General features: G+C 38.3%; 1 protein-coding gene across 1 annotated transcript in view; it reads right to left on the bottom strand.

Annotated features, from left to right (window-relative positions):
* The window catches only part of PRKDC (protein kinase, DNA-activated, catalytic subunit), an 81,949-nt gene extending 61,025 nt beyond the window's left edge, over positions 1-20,924 (bottom strand). Inside the window, exons 1-25 of the mRNA XM_061448523.1 lie at positions 20,783-20,924; positions 20,103-20,179; positions 19,649-19,741; positions 18,748-18,822; positions 17,881-17,989; positions 16,307-16,419; positions 15,541-15,640; positions 14,968-15,023; positions 14,848-14,878; positions 13,672-13,829; positions 13,320-13,466; positions 11,639-11,803; positions 10,480-10,648; positions 9,352-9,401; positions 8,081-8,215; positions 7,661-7,810; positions 7,095-7,210; positions 5,251-5,410; positions 4,710-4,796; positions 4,220-4,339; positions 3,633-3,792; positions 3,092-3,198; positions 1,966-2,056; positions 948-1,111; positions 140-292 (exon numbers count right to left, since the gene is read on the bottom strand). Coding sequence (XP_061304507.1) covers positions 140-292; positions 948-1,111; positions 1,966-2,056; positions 3,092-3,198; positions 3,633-3,792; positions 4,220-4,339; positions 4,710-4,796; positions 5,251-5,410; positions 7,095-7,210; positions 7,661-7,810; positions 8,081-8,215; positions 9,352-9,401; positions 10,480-10,648; positions 11,639-11,803; positions 13,320-13,466; positions 13,672-13,829; positions 14,848-14,878; positions 14,968-15,023; positions 15,541-15,640; positions 16,307-16,419; positions 17,881-17,989; positions 18,748-18,822; positions 19,649-19,741; positions 20,103-20,179; positions 20,783-20,924 — 2,928 coding nt within the window. The remainder of the gene's footprint in view (positions 1-139; positions 293-947; positions 1,112-1,965; positions 2,057-3,091; positions 3,199-3,632; positions 3,793-4,219; positions 4,340-4,709; positions 4,797-5,250; positions 5,411-7,094; positions 7,211-7,660; positions 7,811-8,080; positions 8,216-9,351; positions 9,402-10,479; positions 10,649-11,638; positions 11,804-13,319; positions 13,467-13,671; positions 13,830-14,847; positions 14,879-14,967; positions 15,024-15,540; positions 15,641-16,306; positions 16,420-17,880; positions 17,990-18,747; positions 18,823-19,648; positions 19,742-20,102; positions 20,180-20,782) is intronic.
* Between the last annotated feature and the right edge of the window lie 129 nt (positions 20,925-21,053).

The following is a 21,053-nucleotide window of genomic DNA, read 5'->3' as shown; positions in this document are numbered from 1 at the left end:
ATTTCAACAATTTTACCTGCAAGCCAACCTGACTGAATACTGTCATACTATAACATGAAGCAAAGAACCATTATAAATTACTTCTCACATAAAAACGTATTTTAAACAAGCTAAAATGCTTATGAATGAATCTGTTTACCTGGTCTACATCACAAGCAAGACGAAGCAGCACCGGAAATATTTGCTTATGTAACTGATACATGGGTGGGGGACCCTGACATCCTTCTGGCATCTGAGAGGCTTTTCCCAACATGTATGTGACTATGCTATGTAGCAGTTCACATGCAGCAACCTGAAATTTAAAAATCCCTTTGCTTATGCATCCATTACCTTCACAGAGAAGACAAAATCATGGGCAGCAGAGAATGAGTCACAAGAATACTTGAGAAATCACTCTAATCTATGCTAAATCACCATTCTGGGAACAGATCACATCAATGGAAATCATTTACACACATTCTAACTGGCCTTTCTCTTCGTGTTTTAGTTTCTAACATGGGCAGTCACTTTTCAGCTGGCGAAAATTCATCACTGGATAAGTCACCCATCATTGTACTTTCACAGATAGCTCCATTCTGGACTCTTTGGATATCAACACCCCAATCCAGCAAAGCAGCAAAATATTTGTTTAAGTGTTCTGCTGGAATGCGTCCACAAGTGCATAGGCTAGGCATGAGGAGGAGGTGGCCAAACAACACTGAAGATTAATTAGTTTAAAATTTTCATTTTTATGTTAGGTCTAATTCTCAAAACACACTGCTGTCTCATAGCAACTTATGCCCTTCAGTTTTTAAACACTTAGAATAATGTCACCATGAAAGGGCACCAAAATAACAATTGCTACTACGTTGGAACTAATTAAAACAAGTTTTTCTTAACAAGGAAGACATTATTTTGTGCAGTGTTTATCAGCTAGCATGAAAAATATGCATAAAAAATATCAATACTTTTGTTTGTCTGTCACTTGCAGAAAGAGCTAGTTCAGTCACACGAGGCAAGAATAAATCCAAGTAGATGACAGGCTTCATATCTGCAAATGGTACAGCAAAGCTCAGACGCTTCTCAGTGTCCCAGGACACACACTTCTTCATCATCTCTTCTGCAGAGGTAGCTAACGCATTTGAAAAAGATCAAAACAAAACATGAGCTTTATGTAACACATAGAGCATTTCTGTAGCTCAGTCAAAAAAAAAAAATGTGATCTTCCAGCTCCAGCTAGATTGCCATACAACATTAATTCTTTATAAATTACTGGATGTTACGTGTACCAGAAGTATGTTAGAAGGCTAGTTTTATTTGAAGATCCAAACAGATGTTTAGCCACCTAATGGAAAAAATAATTGGAGCCAACACTTCAGCATACATTCAAGGCAGCCTCCACAGTTTCAATACAGGTAAGTTTGGAGACAATTATAAACCCAGAAGACATGGAATCACACTCGATTTAAAATACTTAAGACACCCAATATACTACTTTTGTCTTCAAGAATTTTTTATAACAGAAGATCAGTTCTAACATACATACTTCTGCAGTTGCACAGAAAATGACTACACTTATGGCTATGTCCTCCAGGGAAAACTGTCTATATTCCCATGTTTGTTAATGTGGTTAACAAAGCCCAATCACACTTTGTATTTGCTTTCCAGGGAAAAATGCTACTTTCCCATAGTATTTCTAAATAAGCAACAGAAAAGTACTTGGCAGAAACAAAACTGACTGTAAAGGCAGAAAAAAACACAGGCATGAAAAGAAATGAACAAAACTTCTATACAACTACATTAGTTTTCACACAGACTAAATTTTGTGCTGTATTTGTCCCTTAAATCTCATGGTCAGGTAATTTCACTATACTTGTCCATCTTTAAAAATTAAATTTATGTATTTTATAATTAAATTATAATGCTTATTCAAAGACTGAACAGAGAAGAGCATGTAAGTATTTTTATTTACACTGACACACTCACCTGTAATTAAGTTGTGGTTGATCTGCCCTCCCAATGATCCAAGAAGGCATGCTACTCTAATCCTTACTGCTTCCAAGGAGGAGCTATCATCCTAAATAATTCAACACACTTATATTAATGAAGGAAGAGTTACTTCTATATAGAAGTTATATAGAGTTACTTCTATATAGAAGTAACTTGATTTACATACTGAATGAAAGTTTTATGGCTCTTGTTAACATATGGATGAAAAAGGCAAAATGAAGAACATGCGAGGAGAAGAACTGCATCAAACAAGAACAGATTTTGTTCAATAAGCAGAAGAAGGCAAGACTGGAAGGCAGTTTTATCACATTTTGTGGGCTTTCAATTGCCATTTCTCATGTAAGGGTTAAAATTTTATCATCACAGATAACACATACCTACAGAATGACATAATAGCCTAAAAAATTGAAAGAAATCTAAAGTAAAAATTACTCTCTTCATTTGCTTTAATCCCAGGATTTAAACTTTAGATCCTGTATCTGTATGATTTTCATAAGCAGCCTGTATGGGATGTAAAATTTACTCATTTTAAAGACCACTGCGCTGGAAAGAGTTACATATTTATAGGAGTAACTTAGTTTCATGCCTAAAAAAGGTTTGTTCAAGTTAGTTTGTGCACTGGGACAAACACTTATTCTTGAGCTACTTGAGAAGCCACTGGTCAAAATGACAAGCATACTTGATGTCTAAGACTATAAACCTATCCTCAAGATACTAAAAAAAAAATCCCAAACCCTCAAAAAGTAACGTTACACATTTACAAATGGTATTTGCACACTGTACCACTGTTAAGCTTGGACCTCATTTTAGGTGTAGGAGTTAAATTTTTGTTTCCATAGTATATCAGTCTAGCACTGATGCTGACTTACAGGATTTCTTCAGTTCCTTTTCCCTGCTTCATTTCCATTCTCACCCTCAAATATGACATCTTTCCAACTGCACTGATGTAAGAGCTTTTAAAGCCACACTGTAGAACAGGATTCACTGAACTGATCTAAGGTAGAAATAATCCTCAGAAAAAAAAAGTATGCATGCAGTGAAAGAAGAGAAAGTCGGAAGTGATTAACTCACATTTAACTCGAAAAAGAAACAGTGATCTTACCAATGAAAACGTCTTTGCTTTTCTTAAACGCTGTATCACAACCTTATTAAATCCCTTCTGCGCTGCTCGAGAAAGTTTCCTCACTTCCCAGTTGTTCTGGGATTCAACTGATGAACAAAAAACCCGCATATTAGTTTATTGTACCAGCACCTCATGCACTTACTCAGTTTCTTTAAGAAAAAACCCATCCTGATTTTGCCTGATTTTGTTTTTAAGATGTGATGATTATTCCTTTATTTAAAATCTTTATTGAGGAAAATAAGTTTCTATTAGTGAAAACTAAGCTAATTTAAGGATATAAAGAACAAACCACAAAGAAGTGGCATATAAAAATGGCTATAACTAATGACTGTCCAGCAGCAGCAAATGAATTCTAGTTTAAAACAAAGGTAAATTTTGGGGTGTAAGAGAAGTTATATTGTTCCAACCACAGTAAGCCCACAATACAGACAAAAAGTATGTCATATCCATATCTTTAGGCTAACTATGAAAAAAAAAATTTCCTCTCCCTTAAGACTAACAACTGTTTGCCTGTTTGTACCTGTAGACGTAGAGTTTTTCAAATAACCATCAAGAAGAGGCAGAACATCCTTGTAGTAAGGCTGCATTATATGTCTGGGGATGTGAGCTGACCAGTCTTCCAAAGCATCCAGTCCCAGATCAGCCATTGGGATACAGCTAAGGCCCAGTTTAAATGCGTTCTATGTGTCAAATGTAAAATAATCAGTCTTTCATTTTCATTACTCTTACTTTTATTACTATTACTTTCAGACTTTTATTACTTTCATGTTTATTACTGTTATTTAAAGGTAAAAAGCCCCACATATTTGAAAGCATTTAGCATACATCTTCTTTCTTATTAACTTTTGTCTACTTAACATTTCACTCAAGATCAGCACAGGAGATAAACATTATATTGCAACACAGGCACTAACAGAGTCAGCTTAGTGCACAAGCAAATTCTGACAATCTAATTGTTTATTCAAAACATCATTTGTATTCTATCTCATGGAAAACACACAAAGCTTAATACTTCTTTTAATTGCTCAACAGGATACTAAGCTTGCTCCAGAATTTTTGTATGCTTTCCAGAAAAAAGTTTGTTAGCAGTACATCACTTTGACCTACCTGCAGTGCAGGAATATATGCTTTGATATCAAGCATGATGATGTCATGCGGTAAAGAGAGCAGAAAATTCAGACAGGATGCCAACAACTCATCCTTATACTGTTTCATTTTTGCTGCAACCTACAATTCAGATAAAAAAATCAAGAATTATCATAAACCTTTTAAGATACTGATTTAGCTATATTAATAGTCATGTAAAATAAACAACTCAAAACCAATACTGGAATCTCATTCACCTGCAGACAGTTACCAGACAGTATTTAATGTACAATTATACAATTATTTCTCAATCATACATGAATAGGTGATCAATACACCTCTTTGACATTAAGTAAAAAACAGACAGAAAAAGATCTTAAACCCACACTATGCTGCATAATTCAAGGAGCTGAAATACTTCTATCACAGATGCAAGATTTCTCAGAAGACAAAATTTTGATTATGTGTGTTTATATTCTGACTAAGAGAGTTTGCTAGCAAAATAACTTACCTCTTTTCCAAACTTTACAAACAGTGCAAAGCAAGAGCTCTTTTCTGGGTCTTCAGGACATGTTTTGAGACTCCTCGGACTGACACTCTACCAACAGAAATCACAAGTCAAGAGCATTAAAAAACTGTAGTACACAGTACAAACATGCAGCAAAAGTTCAAGCCAGAATACATACATCACTGTCCAATATGACACTAGCTTCAGTGAAAACTTGAAACGTATGTCTGTTTCTTCAGACCTTAGAAACTACCATTAATAAAGTGCACTGAGGATCTGCTTTTTGGAACAGACTTAATATTACTCAAGTAAGACATGTATGACTGAAAATATGACGAGGATGGTGTCTCTTCAGAAACTGGGCTTCTAGCATAATTTTTTTTTTATGTGCTTGTAACTAGAGGCATAGGATGCTATAAACATTTGAAACAACTGGGTAACAGTTTCAATGAACTATTTTCCATAGTGCCTAAGAGAGTATATATAAAGGAATGTACCACTGTCAATACAACGCTACCCCTCCATCAGGGAAAAGAGATCTCACCTCAAAATATTTTATTTTCTTGGCAATTTTCATTGTAACAGAAAGCAGCTTATAGAATCCACTAATAAGAGGTAGTCTTGTTGAATGTGTAATAAGCTCATAACCAAAGGAATATACCCAAGGGTTAAAGTATTCAACATGCTTCTCTGGAAGTATCTCTCTAAAACAGAAAACATATGGGGAGTGGAGTGTGAAGAAACTCAATAAAACATTTCATTTTTTTTCCAAGCTTTCACATTGGTAGAAGAAAGAGAAGCATTGCCATAAGAGAACAGCTCCAGAGACAGTGAGGAACTAATTACATGCTGCCTTCTAAGGCAAGCACAGGAAGAATACCTTTTTCTGCTTTACAGTGCAAAGCCATCTCTGCCTCATTGTATCTTAACTACTGATTTTATACAAACACATATACTCACATATCACACTTCATTACTGCAGTATTGTGAGGGGAAATCAACTGGACCTTCACAGGCAAACAATGCTGTTACCTTTCACTTCATGCCTAAATACTACTCTATGAAGACTGTGCTTCTGGTTTCTGAAGTATTTAGGATATATGGTCAGTACGATACCTGAGTGGTATCACTCAGGGATCGGTGTTGGGACCAGTCTTGTTTAACATCTTTGTCGTTGACATGGACAGTGGGATTGAGTGCGCCCTCAGCAAGTGTGCTGATGACACCAAGCTGTGTGGTTGATATGCTGGAGGGAAGGAATGCTATCCAGAGGGACCCTGACACACTTGTGAGGTGGGCTGATGCCAGCCTCATGAAGTTTAACCATGCCAAGTGCAAGGTCCTACACCTGGGTCGGAATAATCCCAGGCACAGCTGCAGGTTGGGCAGAGAAGAGATTCAGAGCAGCCCTGTGGAGAAGGACTTGGAGGTGTTGGTTGATGAGAAAAATGAACATGAGCCGGCTTCAGTGTGTGCTCGCAGCCCAGAAAGCCAACTGCATCCTGGGCTGCATCGGAAAGAGCGTGACCAGCAGGTCAAAGGAGGTGATCCTGCCCCTTTACTCTGCTCTGCTCTTGTGAGACCTCACTTGGAATATTGTGGGCAGTTCTGGTGTCCTCAACATAAAAAGGACATGGAACTGTTGGAACAAGTCCAGGGGAGGGCCACGAGGATCACTGGGGACTGGAGCACCTCCCTTATGAAGACAGGCTGAGAAAGGTGGGGCTGTTCAGCCTGGAGAAGAGAAGGCTGCGTGGAGACCTCATAGCAGCCTTCCAGTATATGGAGGGGGCCTATAGGGATGCTGGGGAGGGACTCCTCATTAGGGACTGTAGTGATAGGACAAGGGGTAACGGGTTAAAACTTAAACAGGGGAAGTTTAGATTTGATATAAGGAAGAAATTCTTTACTGTAAGGGTGGTGAGGCACTGAAATGGGCTGCCCAGGGAGGTTGTGAATGCTCCATCCCTGGCAGTGTTCAAGACCAGGTTGGAGGAAGCCTTGGGTGGTATGGTTTAGTGTGAGGTGTCCCTGCCCATGGCAGGAGGCTAGGAACTAGATGATCTTAAGGTCGTTTCCAACCCTAACTATTCTATGATTCTATGATATCAAAACATATAGCATACACTGAAAGACAAATGCACCTGAATAAAGAAAGTGAATTACTTGTCTCCTGTACTCTTAAAACAAAAAAACTTGAGCTGATGAGCTATTATGTTTTTACCTATGACCCAGGTATCTGAAACACTGTCTCCCTGTTAATCACCTTGTGCATTCTGAAATACAGAATAACATCCCAAATCAGAAGTAGCCACCTTAAATAAATCTCACTTCAAATTTTTTCCAATTATTTCGTGACTTCTAAGTTACATAAAAACATATTAATACCTGCAGAACTCCACTAGATTTATAAAGGCAATAAAGTCTGTCGGCTTTGTTGGTTGAAGGTTTGAAGCAGGGTCAGAAGTAGGCCCAATCAAAGCACTGCCAGTTTCATTTTCATCCTGAAAATAAATATATTGAAGTGAGAACACTGGATCTGTGACAACACAGAAAGCACTTACACTTTTTTCCCAGATAAACAGTCTGTCTCTTCTTTTTCTAGCTGCTACTACCTGTCTGACACAAAGGACACTGGCACATCAATGATCTGAAAACATAGTAAGAGATCCTGGCTTCTAAAGAGAAAGCAAGTACAAAGATGAAAAGCACTAGATGCGAGAGCAGGGAGTCCAAAGTAATAGATTCTGTGAACTTGTACTAATTCTGACGTTTCCATCTCCTAGCACTGCTATGCAACATTCAGGAATATGACTTAAAACATCTTGTTTAGTACAAATATTACTTCAAGGACACTACAAGTTGCTATCTAAGCATAATGAAAAGAAAACAGGGAATGTGATTTTGGTTCCCCTACAGCAGCAGGAATTAATGGACAAGTCCTCAGGTCTCACCTGCTCATTGACATCCAGTTTCTGAACAGTCAGGTCCAATTTCTCAATAATCTTCAAAATAGATTTTATAAATTCATCATATAGCAAGCGATTCAGGGACTGCAGTGATGAATTTGTAGTAAGAAAGTTTTCATCTTCAAAACCACAATCCTTTGCAGGAGGAAAAAAGTTCACGTTTCAAAACTCCAATGACAATTATTTCTTGTACTTATAAACCAAGATTTGATTGATCTAGAGAATCCAGCTTTCTCAGCTATGGAAGCCTAAATTTATGCTTGTTTTAGTCATTTATCAGCCACAGAATACAATTAAAGAGTAATTCTATAGCATGACATTTGGAAAAAATCTAGGGTTAGAAAAGCAGTGATAAGCCTCAGGACTATGTTTCCTTTAGTATTTCCATGTTAACTATGCTTTTACCTTCATTGTGTCACAGTTCAGTAGATTTCTGAAGAGATATAAATAGTCCTTATACATTGGTACTTTCCATCTCCCTGTCCCAACCTCTCCATCTTCACGGGATTCTTCTGATCCAGTTTCTTTTCCAAAAGAACCCTGAAAGAACACAGTTCTTTAAAGAATTGTGGTGGTTGACCATGTCTGGATGCCAGGTGCCCATGAAGTCACCCTATCACTCCCTTCCTCAGCAGCATATGAGGGCTGAAAATAAGATAGAAAGAACTTGTGGGCTGAGATAAACACAGTTTAATAAAGCAAGGTCCATGCACGGAAGCAAGGGAGAACAAAAGACTTTTCTCTGCTTCCCATCTGCAATGTCCAGCCACTGCTGGGAAGCAGGGCTTCAGCAGGAGTATTGGTTGTCCCAGAAGACAAATAAAATAACAGTGGATGTCACTTCCCTCCTCCTCCTCTTTTCCCCCATCTTCTTATTGCTAAGCAGACCTCATATGGCATGGAATATCCCTTTGGTCAGTCTGGGCCCTGGCTATGTCCTCTTTCGAAACACAAGTGTGTGTGTGTGGGATGTTTGAGAGGGCAGCCTTGATGCTCTGCAAGCACTGCTCAGCAGTGGCCAAAACAGTGGTGTGTTATGAATACCTTTCCAGCTACAAATACAAGCACAGCACTATAATGGCTGCTATGGGGAAAACTAACTCCATCTCAGCCAAATCCCAATACAACTGTGTAAGTGTCTACCTGCCCAAGCTAGAACAGAATGTAAAATTACTTCTGCCAACAAGAAATGCTTAGCTTTCTCATTTAGCCAGTCTGACAAGAACACAAACTAACTAGCTCCTTTCAAAAATCTCTAAAGCTCTTCTACTTCTAGTGGTTACTTGAGAAGCTCTATAGTTATCTGGCTGCCTAGGATTAAGAAGCTTTAACATCCTCCCTTAACGTTCAGTACAACTTTTAACATGTCCAAAATTTGCTAACCTGGAAGAAAGTTGGATGACCTTAATTACAACCTACTTTGTTAAAGACAACACAATCAAACAAGAACTGTAGAGAACAAAAGTCTATTTCCTGTCATTTTTTCCATTCAGTACAAAAGCCACGTCCTCATTATGTGGATCACAGACTAATAGCAAGTGAGCCACAATTCAAACTGGGCAGCACCATTTTTGCTTCTTTGGGCCTTCCCCTTTTTACTGGGCTACATCAACAAGTACTGGAATGTGTTCTCTAGGAATTTAGATCAAATAAGTATGTTTAAACAGCCATTTTACCTTTGAAAATGTGATTGGCTTGGAGAAAATTCTGATTAATCCCTGATGCACTGAAACAAACAAACAAAAATACATTTCCTGAGCAGACTTAAAGAGGCACAGCATCCGTATCACTCACTATGTTAAAAATGAATTTTCTCTTTTCTATATTCTGTCATGATGAGGGAGAGGAAAAAGAATACAATTGATCCTTTAAGGACAAATATAGCCAAAATCAGAGGAATTATTCTAGGATGTTTCACAGGGAACCAGTTTTGAACTTGCTTCTTACTACTTTCTTTCAATACTGCTTTGATCTTTTCCTGACTCTGAAAGCAGTGATGACCACGGCATTGCCCATAATGCCCATACTGAAAAAGGCAACAACTCCCAGTAACTCTAACAGGCATGGACTTAGGACCTCCATTCTGGCATGGTGGTTGAGTGCACTGCATCCCAAACCAAGAACATAGAAAACAATGAAAATGCCACAACAGAGAAAAGCCACAGAAAATAACTGAAATAAAATTAAAATAACTTCTGAAAGTCATTATAATAAAATGTCAGCATGCTGGAGGCTACTGGAATTGTCAGGTCCCAGTGTTGACATTATTACATTTGCAGGACTTTATCTCATTAACTTCATACTTGGAATTTTCTCTTTTTCTATGTACAAGTTCCAGATCATAGAAAGATTTCATTTCTAACACAGATAACGCTCACCCTCATTTCTGTGAAATTTTGTAGGGGTAAGTGAAATGGTATTGAACAGAGCTTTGTACATTTTTCTGTGAAATCCCCTTCTCCCCATAATCCTTCAGAGCAGGAACATAAATCTTTATGTTCAAAAAGATTTTCACAAAAATATACCCTGTTGCCCTTGGTGACAGCCACTGCATCATCCAAAACAGTTGTTCAACATATTACTTGAATGATTTAACAATGGATATTGGAAAAAAAAAAACCACGAGAACCCTAAATCTCCATTATTAGAAAATGGGAAAAGGTTTATCTCTGACCCCAAATGGCTATTCCATGTATCTCTCTTACAATCGGTTAAACATTTTAGGACAAAAAAAAAAGATCCAAACAAAAAAGACTCCATGACCCCACCAAAAACCCACAACAAAGTTAATGTGACAGACTCACCCACAGTGCTAACAAAACTCCAGAGAACTGGACCTTTTCCTGAGAGGGCGAGAAATATCTTTATTATAGATCTGCAACAGACTACCTGCATTTTTTCACTGTACTGTGGAAAGCTGTTGATCTGCAGCACAACTAGATGTTCAAGAACTGGTGTGTATACTTCAGGAATCTAGAATAAATAGAAAACAAAACATCCATCATGCAAAGCCAACGATTATAACTCAGTATCAATGTGAAGAATTATGCTAAATTATTTCATATTTATCCATTTCAAATTTACAATTCTTTGTCATGACCCATCCGAGAATAATAAAACACTTAGCAAGTGAATACATCTTAGATGTAAAAAAAAAAACAAAACAACAACCACCAACCAAAACTAAACCAACCAATCAAAAAAAACCAACAAAACAAAACCACCAAAAAATCCCAACCAACCAACAACAACAAAAAAAACAACCCCAACAAACCAAACCGAACACGCACAATAATAAAATTTCCTGGAACACATTATGGAAAGTAGCTCCTGGATAGATTAGTGCTTCAGTGGAACCAGTTTTAAGCTTCTTTAGAAAAGCACCAATTTACTTAAACAATAATAACACAGCTGTATAATCTGCTAATCCTTAACAATCTGAGTACAGAATATAGGTGAAAGTCTCTTCTCTGCCCCAACCTTGCTTCCCAGATCCAGCTAGGATCCAGAAAGCTCTCATCAGAACACACACAGCATTGCATGAGAAGAAAATCAAAGTAACAGCTCTTAGAACACTCTAAGTATTAGTACTGAAAGAAAAAGCAGCAACATTGTGGAATAAACACATAAAAAGAAGGGTAAGGCTCAGTCCAAATAAATACCTTCACCCACAAAAAATAGAAAACTGTTCATAGTTAGCTATCATTACATAACTGGTTTTCATTACAATGCACTGAAGTATTTTATTTAGTATGTTCTGTGCATTTTTTTTTTTTCAAATAAAATCCAATAAAGCATTCCCCTAGTAATTCTTCCCATGCCCTAGGAGCTAAATGTCATCGTATTTCAGCTAAAAAAAAAAAAACCACACCTTCTGTCACTGGTTCACAGGTACTACCTCATTACACATCTCTACCTGTATTACAAAACCAAGATGACTGGTACTTTAAATACTCCACTTACTGTATCTATATGGAATATCACACTTGCAATGGACTGGAGGAAACTTGGTAACTGATACAGATGGTCATCTATTGTTTCTGCTTCTGTGAGGTACATTTGCTTACAACGCTGAAGGAGCTCAACATACATGTCGTCAACATCCTTAGAATGTATAGCTTTACAGGGCTTACAGGAGAGAAAATAAAATCCCGATTTCACAACTCTGAACAGTCAAGCAAACATATGCTGTAGCACTAAACCCTAGCCAAGTCTTCACTGAATCGTAGTAAGAATCATCTATTTTTTCCAGGAACGCAACATATCTGAATAAATTAGGTATTCCACTTTCTACATGTATTAGAAACATCGTACCTGCAATGAACTAAAATAACAGTTGATTGATGAAATTCAATTTACTGTAAGAGTACTTGAACTTCCAGTGTCATGATTCAAATCTAGTCAGAAATGCATGGAGCTTGGCTGCAAATATCTTATGTATGGCACTGTGGATAATAGTACTCACTTATATTTTGACCTAGCTGAATAAAAATATGAAGTGGCTGATCTTAATGTGGATTAACCAATTATCATCCACTACTATTTAACATTTAACCCAGCAGCATGAGTTCTGAACTTTCATTGCACTGGGATCTGTATAGATGATACAGACTACTCTTAAACTAATGAAGTGGTGGTAAGCACCACAAACAGTACTACAGGATTATGCCATGATGCTTCAGGATTTCTATTGAATGATTTATAAATCACAGTGTTTAGCACAAACTAGGACAAAAATAAATCTTTATGAAAAGAAACCAGGAACCAGGTCACAGGCAAGAACTATAGTAGGGAACTGCCCATGGAAAAAGAATGGACTGATTTAGGTAATTACAAAATACAAGAGTTAGGCTAAAGTTTGAACCTAGTCTGGCTAAAAACATGCTGACAAAATTAAGACTATCCATTTATCATTTGTAGAACCATAAGTATCAATTTATTTCAGTGATTAGAAAGTAAAAGAAATGTTCTGTCGTGAAACTGAATCAATCACTGAACTTGTGTTTAGTTTAAGGCCACTACTTGCAGTAGCAGCAAGACTCCACTGCCTCACAACCTAGCATCTGATGCTTGGCCAAGATTTGGTCTAAACATGCTAGCAACTATTAGTGTGTCTTAACATATTAAAGATTTGTAAGTATTGGAGCCTAAGGATCCCTTTTTCCTGTTAAAATTTGCGGTATTATTGTCAGTGTTTATATTATGCAATTTTAATTAACTTATTTTGTTTTGTAATGAGATATTTTAACATGTTTTTTCAATTCAGTAATTTGATATATGTCATTTTTTCTGGAAACAATACCTATAACACAATTCCTTTCTAGCTCATGTCACAGAACAAAGCAAATGCACTCTGCTCTAAAGGCAGCAAAAAGAGAAGATTCAGCTAGTAACCAGCTAGACTATCACATTTCCTAACCTACTCTAAAAAATCTTAATACACATCGACAGTGCTCCCGCTAAAGTCAGTGTGCATGTCAATGATTTTCAACCAGTGTCACTAATGAAGTTCAACACTTAATACAGAAACATAAGCATTCCCTATGTAATAAGCTGTCTAGAGTTGTAAAAGGAATGGTATATGAATCCTAGCTTTAAATCCATTCAATATGGGCCTTTATCAGAACAAGTTTCCTGCACATACTGCTGCAAAAAGCCCATATCCACGAATGGCAATAGATAACTCTTTGTTGCTTGAATCCATTCTTCTGATGATTGCATAGAACTGCTCCATGAAGAACTGCAACTTGCTCTTGTGTAGCTCTGCATCCTTAGCTACTATTAAAGACATCTGTAAAGCAGAAGCAAAAAATTCAGCATTTCCAGAAACACGAAAAAAGCCACCAAAAATTACAGTACGTCTTAAAAGATACCTAGCACTTCAAGCAATTATTTATTAATCAGATTCACCAAACTTCTAAGCACCAAGTACTCCCACTATTTCAAGAAATTTAACTTTCCTTTAGTGTCAAGAGATCCCGGTGAAGTTACAGTACCTGCTTGAGGAATGAATCTAGCGCCGAATGACTGGCTTTCTTCAGGTCCTGATTTGCATGGCCACACCATTTACACATTGTTTCAAAAAGGGTGACATAATTGTCCAGGAGCAAGGCACCAAACTGAGCAGCATGCCAGCTGAACAACTGTAAACCAGCTGCAATTTAATAACAATTCTCATTAAAACTCAGTCTTATATTCCACTTTTCAAAACCAGACCAGACTATCAAAGTCCACATTAGGATTTTAGGTAGGTATACCTACAATGACTGGAGGGTGAAAAATGTATTCTTCTAGCCAGTATGGTATCAGTATTCAAACATTAAGAACTTAAGCATTAAAACAACCCCCCAAAATCCTATTTAATGTACACCATTATGGAAAGCACAGCTGTGTTCCCAAGTAATTTACATTAACAGTGAAAAAGAAAGGGAGCGATTCTGCTGGTTACAAATAATAATAATCACACAGTTCACAAAGATTTGGTTTCTGTGGTCATGATTATGCTCAGGTCCCCTTCTCCACCAAACTGTGATACAGACAAATAAAGAACTCGGAATAAAGGTCATTTCACAACCCCAAAGACAAGCATAAATGAAATTTCAAGACCCTTCATGAATTAGCTGGGGGAGAGCAAAGTATCTTTAAAGAGGGTTTTAGCCTTCACAGTTGCCATGGGCCTAGTACCCAAACGTTGCATTTTTGCAATTTCTGCATAAACCACTCACATTTCACAGGCCAATTTCTCATTTTCTTAATGAAATTCATTTGTTCCTAATTTCCTTCACCATCCAGTGAAATTACCCTTCTATTTCTATTTTTTCCTTTAACCCCATCTTTTTCTTTTCTCCTAATTTGCTGTATGATATCTGTCTTATTTCTACCCCTACGATGATTCCTCTCTCATATGAAGATTTTGTACTACTCCTGAAGGGAAAATGGCATCAAGTGTAATGCTGTTGTTCATTGGCTCACTAGACCTTGCCTAGTTTAACCAAATACACATTTAACTCTTGAGACTCCAACTTAAGGTACACCAGCTTTGCCCCCTGATGAGTTTAGAAGATTGAAGAATAGAGCCACCTGAAGACAGCCAGTAGAGAATAAATGACAGGAGACACCATTGTATGTATGGTATCCACCTCAACACGAACCAAATTAATTTGCAGTCTTACCCAGATGTACTGCATATCGCTTCTGATCAACCTGTAATACCAGAAAAGGTTTGTCATGTGATTTATTCTTCATCAGGGCTGATCCATTTATGTGGAACAATTTGCATGTGGCAGGTTTACCTGTGGGTTGATTGCCTTCATTGCAAAATCAAAAATCTCTTTTGCCGTCTGAGGATCTGTGAAACAATCCAATAATGAGTATTTTGCTATTGAGACACAAGAGGTAGAGTGAAGACAAAGATATTTTTATCCAAAGCTTGGCATGCAGAAGCAATATAGGAAAGCTTTACATACATCATTCTAAGAGGCAGAGATGCTTTTTTATGGAATACTTTAAAATTGAATTGTATGTGTATATGCACTGATTCTTCCAAATACCCATGTTTTAACAGACATGGATTTCTAAGGGAAACACATTTCTCTATACACCACATTCCAGCTCAGCTGCCCAATCTCTGATTGAAAACAGCACTTCCACATTTATGTACACAAACACACTGAGGAAGCCACTCCACACTAACACAGACTACAAGAACCATGTAGTTCGACAGGCCTTGCTTTTGCATAAACTATCTGCCAGTAGGGAAATTTTCATTCTGAGTTCACAGAATGAAACAGCACTGTTTCCTGGCAGTGTAATGACTAAAATATATAAAATTGTATAACTGTCTTTCACACAGAGTAAGACCATACCTTCGTCCACAGATTTGGTAAAATTGTACATGAGTGCAACCAGTCCCCTCAGACATCCTGCTACAACAGGTAGCTTGGGTGCCCTTGTAGTTGATGTCATCTAAAAAAATAGGGAATTGAAAAAAAACATTATTCTGAAGCTAAAATGAATTTACACCAAGGCTTCCCAGTTCCTAGAAGTGTAGATAAAATAACATATTACAACTTAATATGGTGACGTCAGCACCTAACTTTATGAACACAAGTCCACAGAAACATCTCCTACTCAGTTTCATATCATTTGGGAAAGAGATTAACTACAGAAGCATAAGAAATCCTTTGAAAAGCATAAAACATGTTCCACCAAGATCAACCATAGGAAATTTTAGATAGCACACCATAATGTCTTAAAAGTGCAGAATACAGTAAAGTTCAGCAGAAGTGTGATATTTACCTGAAGTGCAAAGATTCTGTAGCTAGTAGAAACCAAAACAGAACTACTAATGCATGGCAATATGACTTTTCTTAGGCACTACCACAGTGAAAACCACATGCCACCTTTTCTCAGAGTAAACTAGTTAATTTGCTGTCACTGACGGCCTTGAATTTTTACTTTGAAAGCTTCTCAAAACCAGAGAACAAACTTCAACAGAAGCATTTATGACTGTCCAGTTAAATCCCTACAAATTGTACTAGTTACAATAGTATTCCAATATACAGTGCCACACACATCAAAGGGAAAAAAACCAAAGCAATGCAAGAGTCTAAAAAGACATTTCAATCGTACCTGTGTTTTAAGCTCTCCCAGATAAGCTCGGAATAGTTTTTCAGAGTTGTTAATCATTTCACTAGGCTGGACCTCTCCCAAAACTCCCAAAAGCTCATAAATCTTCTCCAGTACTAAAAAGTTATTTAATATTATTAAATATTAATTACTGAAGTCGTTACTTTGACATTTCCATTGCATTTCCTATGTAACTTGCAACCATGAAAAAACATCCCTGTTGGTTTAATTTTAATTGGTGATCAGCATGGCAGAAAGGCAGCTCTTTATCATGTACACAGATATATATATATATATATACACCTACATCCTGTGATGCGAGGTGCATCCTCCTCTCACATTAAAACACATGTACTTCTTTCAAACAAGGCTTAGAAATCTGATTAAAGGTCATATCCACTGAGGAAGCATATACCACTAAACCAGCTCCTGGCCTTAAGGTTATGCTGAGTCTTTTAAGTACCACCACAGTTAAGGCCAATAGCTAGCAGAAACTTAGGCCTGAGTTCAGACTGAAGGGTTCTATGCAGGCACAGCAAGTTTTGCAAGGGTTAGACCTGTCAAACCAAGATTTCAGCTGCAACTAGCTAAGAAGATCAAATTAGAGCTCATATTAGTATGCTTAACATCATAAATAACATGATTAAGCAAGGGAGGAACTGATGAGCTCATATTAGGGGTGACTGATGCAGCAGCTCTCTCAGTAAAACTGCAGCTCTGAGGACATAACTGGGCAGGTATGGAATAAGGTTACAAAGAGCTTTAGAATCACTGAATCATTCAGGTTGGAAAAGACCTTTAAGATCATTGAGTCCAACAGTCAACCTAACACTGCCAAGTCCACCACTAAACCATGTCCCTAAGTGCCACATCTATGGGTCTTTTAAATACTTCCAGGGATGGTGACTCCACCACTGCCCTGGGCAGCCTTTTCCAATGCTTGACCACCCTTTCTGTGAAGAAAATTTTCCTAATAGCCGATTTAAACCTCCCTCAGCACAGCTTGAGGCTGTTACCTCTTGTCCTACCGCTTGCTGGAAGAAGAGACCGACCCCCACCTCACTACTGTAGAGAGCGACAAGGTCTCCCCCTGAGCCTCCTTTTCTCCAGGCTAAACATCCCCAGTTTCCTCAGCCACTCCTCATCAGACTTGGGCTCCAGGCTCTTCACCAGCTTTGCTGCCCTTCTCTGGATGCACTCCAGCACCTTAGTGTCTCTCTTGTAGAGTGGCCCAAAACTGAACCAAGCATTCAAGGTGTGGCAGGTACTCTCTTATGTCAGGAATCCTAAACCAGACCTTGGCTTAAATTCAGTATGAACTGCCACAACTAAATGCAGTTACAAGATTTCTCACACGTGTTAGCTCATACATATATACGGGCCTGCGAAGCACCAGCTAACTGCATGATCATGATCAAAAGACCTGAACAAACTTTACTAGCTCCAGAACACCAACAGCTACTATTTTTAAGCACACTTGCCATTGGAATAGCATTTATACATTTTCCTGGGGTATAATGCAACAAAACCTGAGTGCAAATAAAACACAGGTCAGTGGTAGAAAAAGTAAAGCCTACCTGTATCAGAAATTTTACTTTTTATGGCAAGTTCCCCATAAAATTTATTAAATATCTCCCCAATTTTCATTTCTTCCATCAGACAGGAACGCTGTAAACTTCGAAGTAACTACAATAAAAAAATATATAATTTAGGAAAATCATTAATATCGATACTACAATCCTACTTGATCTAAATAAAACCACAGTCCGTATGTGTAACTTCAGCCTAAGTATGCTATTCAATAAAATAGATTTGAGGTGACTGGTCCAGGAAAGAGTACTGGCATGAAATCTACTTTAACAACAAATTACCTTCCTACATATGTATTAATTTTATAGGTTTTAATTTATATTATACATATCATATATAGATCATCTACATGAAAATTACAGACAGTAGATTTTTATATTTATATATAAAAAACCCATGAAAGCACAGGTTTAGCAAGTCTACAGTAGCCTTTATCATACTGTATTTCTCTCCCTGCTGCTATAAAGCAAATCCAAGTCACAGAAAAACTGAGACTGAATAACTCAGAAGGGAGTTTTGGTTTTCATAAAAAAACCTAAGTAGGTACAAAAGCATTTGCAAAACAATGGTTTAATGCATTCTAAGGAAGAATGTTCTGAAATTACTGTCTCAACTGTGTCTTGTGCTAGTAGATTAAGGAACGACATGTTCATATGTGAGCAATCAACTGGAGAAATATTGAAGACAATCTGTTGTAAAGACATATCTCTTACTAACATTTAAATATTACACTACCACTATTCTCTTCCTACTGCAGACTACAGATTTTCTGCATGATGTGGTGTAACCATATTAATACTACAGGTTTTCTACTTTTTTTCTAGAAGCAAGAGATATTTATAAAATGCCTTTACCTTAATCAGGAGTTCCAGAGCTGGGATTTTACATTTTGCTGCTCTCTCTTTTGTGTAAGCACTAATACAAGTTTGCTAGATAGAAAAGAAAATAGAGATTATAATACAAGAAGAGAAAGGAATTCAAAGATAACAATGTATTAATCTACTTCTTCAAAGTATCTGTTCCTAACAAGCTTAAGGTTTTAAAAAAGACTAAAACAATAAAAATGTCCAGTCCCAAAAGTAGCGTCATTGACAACACTGCAGCATAGTCTGACAAAAAAGCAAATCCCAGCTCAAGCAAAGAAAACGCAGTTTCTGAAATAACAGACACACGTAGCAAATTTTCCACTTCTGTACTATCATTCCTTACAATACATAGCTACTGACTTGAGAACAGAAAGTACATTGGTACAGCTGAGCATGTCTATACAGACCAATATTATTCAGCAACCTAAAGTCAAAGAATGTTGGTTTTAGAGGTACTGTATTTTCCACCAATTTCTGTACATATTGCAAAAGTAACAACTTCACAGAAGAATTTTTTAAAAAATATCTAAAGCTAACCACCACCTATAGAAATATTAAGACGTGACACTTTAATTAGTGTGCTTGGTTTGTATAAATAAACTTATAAATATTATTTTCAATATCAAGAACATATTTTCAAAATCAATATCCACTATGTTCTATAAAAAGAAGTTAATTAAGTCTATAGTTGAAGAAACAATTCCACATTTCTTTATTGTATGAATTATCCTTTATGTTCATCAAGTTATTCCAGCTCTAACAAGCACGCTGGACAAGAATAAAGCACACAGGAAGGGGAGAAGGACAGTTATGAATCTGTTAGAGTATGAGATCAAATTATTTCAACCATTTGGCAAAGACCTTTAGGAAACAATTTTCTTTTACCCACCTTAATATGACAGGCATAAGGATGAACTTTGTCACCAATTTTTTCCATAAAGACACAAAGAAACTTCAGTGCTTCTTCCCTGCAATCTCGAAACTGGAAGTTAAAAGAAAAAAACATCTAGTCTTAATACATATAATGTGCTGTTCATCAAGCACTATCTCTACATTTAAAAATTAATGGTTTTAAATTGAAAGAGAGTAGATTTAAACATTAGGAAGAAGTTCTTTACTGTGAGGGTGGTGAGGCACTGCCACAGGCTGCTCAGAGAAGTTGTGGCTGCCTTGTCCCTGGCAGTGTTCAAGGCCAGGCTGGACAGGGCTTGGAGCAACCTGCTCTAGTGGAAAGTGTCCCTACCCATGGCAGGGTAGTTGGAACTAGATTAGCTGTAAAGTCCCTTCCAAACCAAACCATTCTATGACTTTTTTATTATATGAATTAAAGTTTACCAACTTACCTCCTCAATGCCGAGGGACCTGTGGATAAACACGAGTAAGCCATGCTCTTGGGAAAACACGAGGGACAGGTGCAGGGCTGCAGGGAAGCAAACAAACCATGGGCAGTTGGTTTACTTTCTAGAGCAGGCAGAGCTGGAGGGCTTGACACCACTCAGCCCATCACTTTGTGCAGAACGATGCCTTACCCCCTTGGACTGGGCTGATGCTTGTGATCAGAAAAAACACACCTAGACGTGGGTGTTTCTGACCCCCACATGGATGTGAGTATAGGTTCTGTGACTCTGACCTCATGCCAGGGCTGGGGGAAAGCCAACCTGGGCGCAGGTGGGCAGAGAGGGGCATGCACTAGCACTAAAGTGTTTTGAACCAAGGTAAGTGGTTACCTGGGGTAAGAAACTGCCCCTCCCCCGAAATGAAGCATTTTACATCAGGACAGCAGCCCTCAAATGTCGAGTGAAGAACTGAGGGATGGCAAGGCCATCCCCCAGGACCACGGGTCTGATGCACTGTGTAACCACTACCGCCCCCCCAACCCCCCCATTAGCGATCCCTCCCCAAGACGAGGGGGTGTTTCGAAGCTAATACAGAGCGTACGGCCGGGCAGGCCCCGCACACGGCCCCACTCAGAGCCCCTGAAGCACCCCTGTCCCCTCGCCCGCCCCGGGGCCCGAGTGCGCACCCTGCTCGTCACTCTCCAGGCTGGTGAGACAGGTCTCGCCCAGGCTGCGGAGGAGGGTATATCCATGCAGGGCGGCGCTGGTAGCATCACTAGGCTGCAGGCAACGGTGTAGCTGGAGCAAATACTCATAGACACCCACCATCCTGCCCCAGCCCCGCCGCGGGCGGCCCAACAAAAACAGGCGGAAGCGGGAGCTAAGGAGCCGCCCCCGGCCGCATCCAACACAGCCAGCTTGGGGGGGGGGGGGGGGGGGGGGGAGGTGGGGACAGAC

The sequence above is a fragment of the Pezoporus flaviventris genome, unplaced genomic scaffold, assembly GCF_033815535.1.
Source record: "Pezoporus flaviventris isolate CSIRO_AGI_PZ_B2104156 unplaced genomic scaffold, CSIRO_AGI_Pfla_v1 ptg000007l, whole genome shotgun sequence".
Taxonomy (NCBI): domain Eukaryota; kingdom Metazoa; phylum Chordata; class Aves; order Psittaciformes; family Psittacidae; genus Pezoporus; species Pezoporus flaviventris.
The sequence above is the reverse complement of the archived record's forward strand: the minus strand, read 5'-3'. Positions and strand labels throughout refer to the sequence as shown.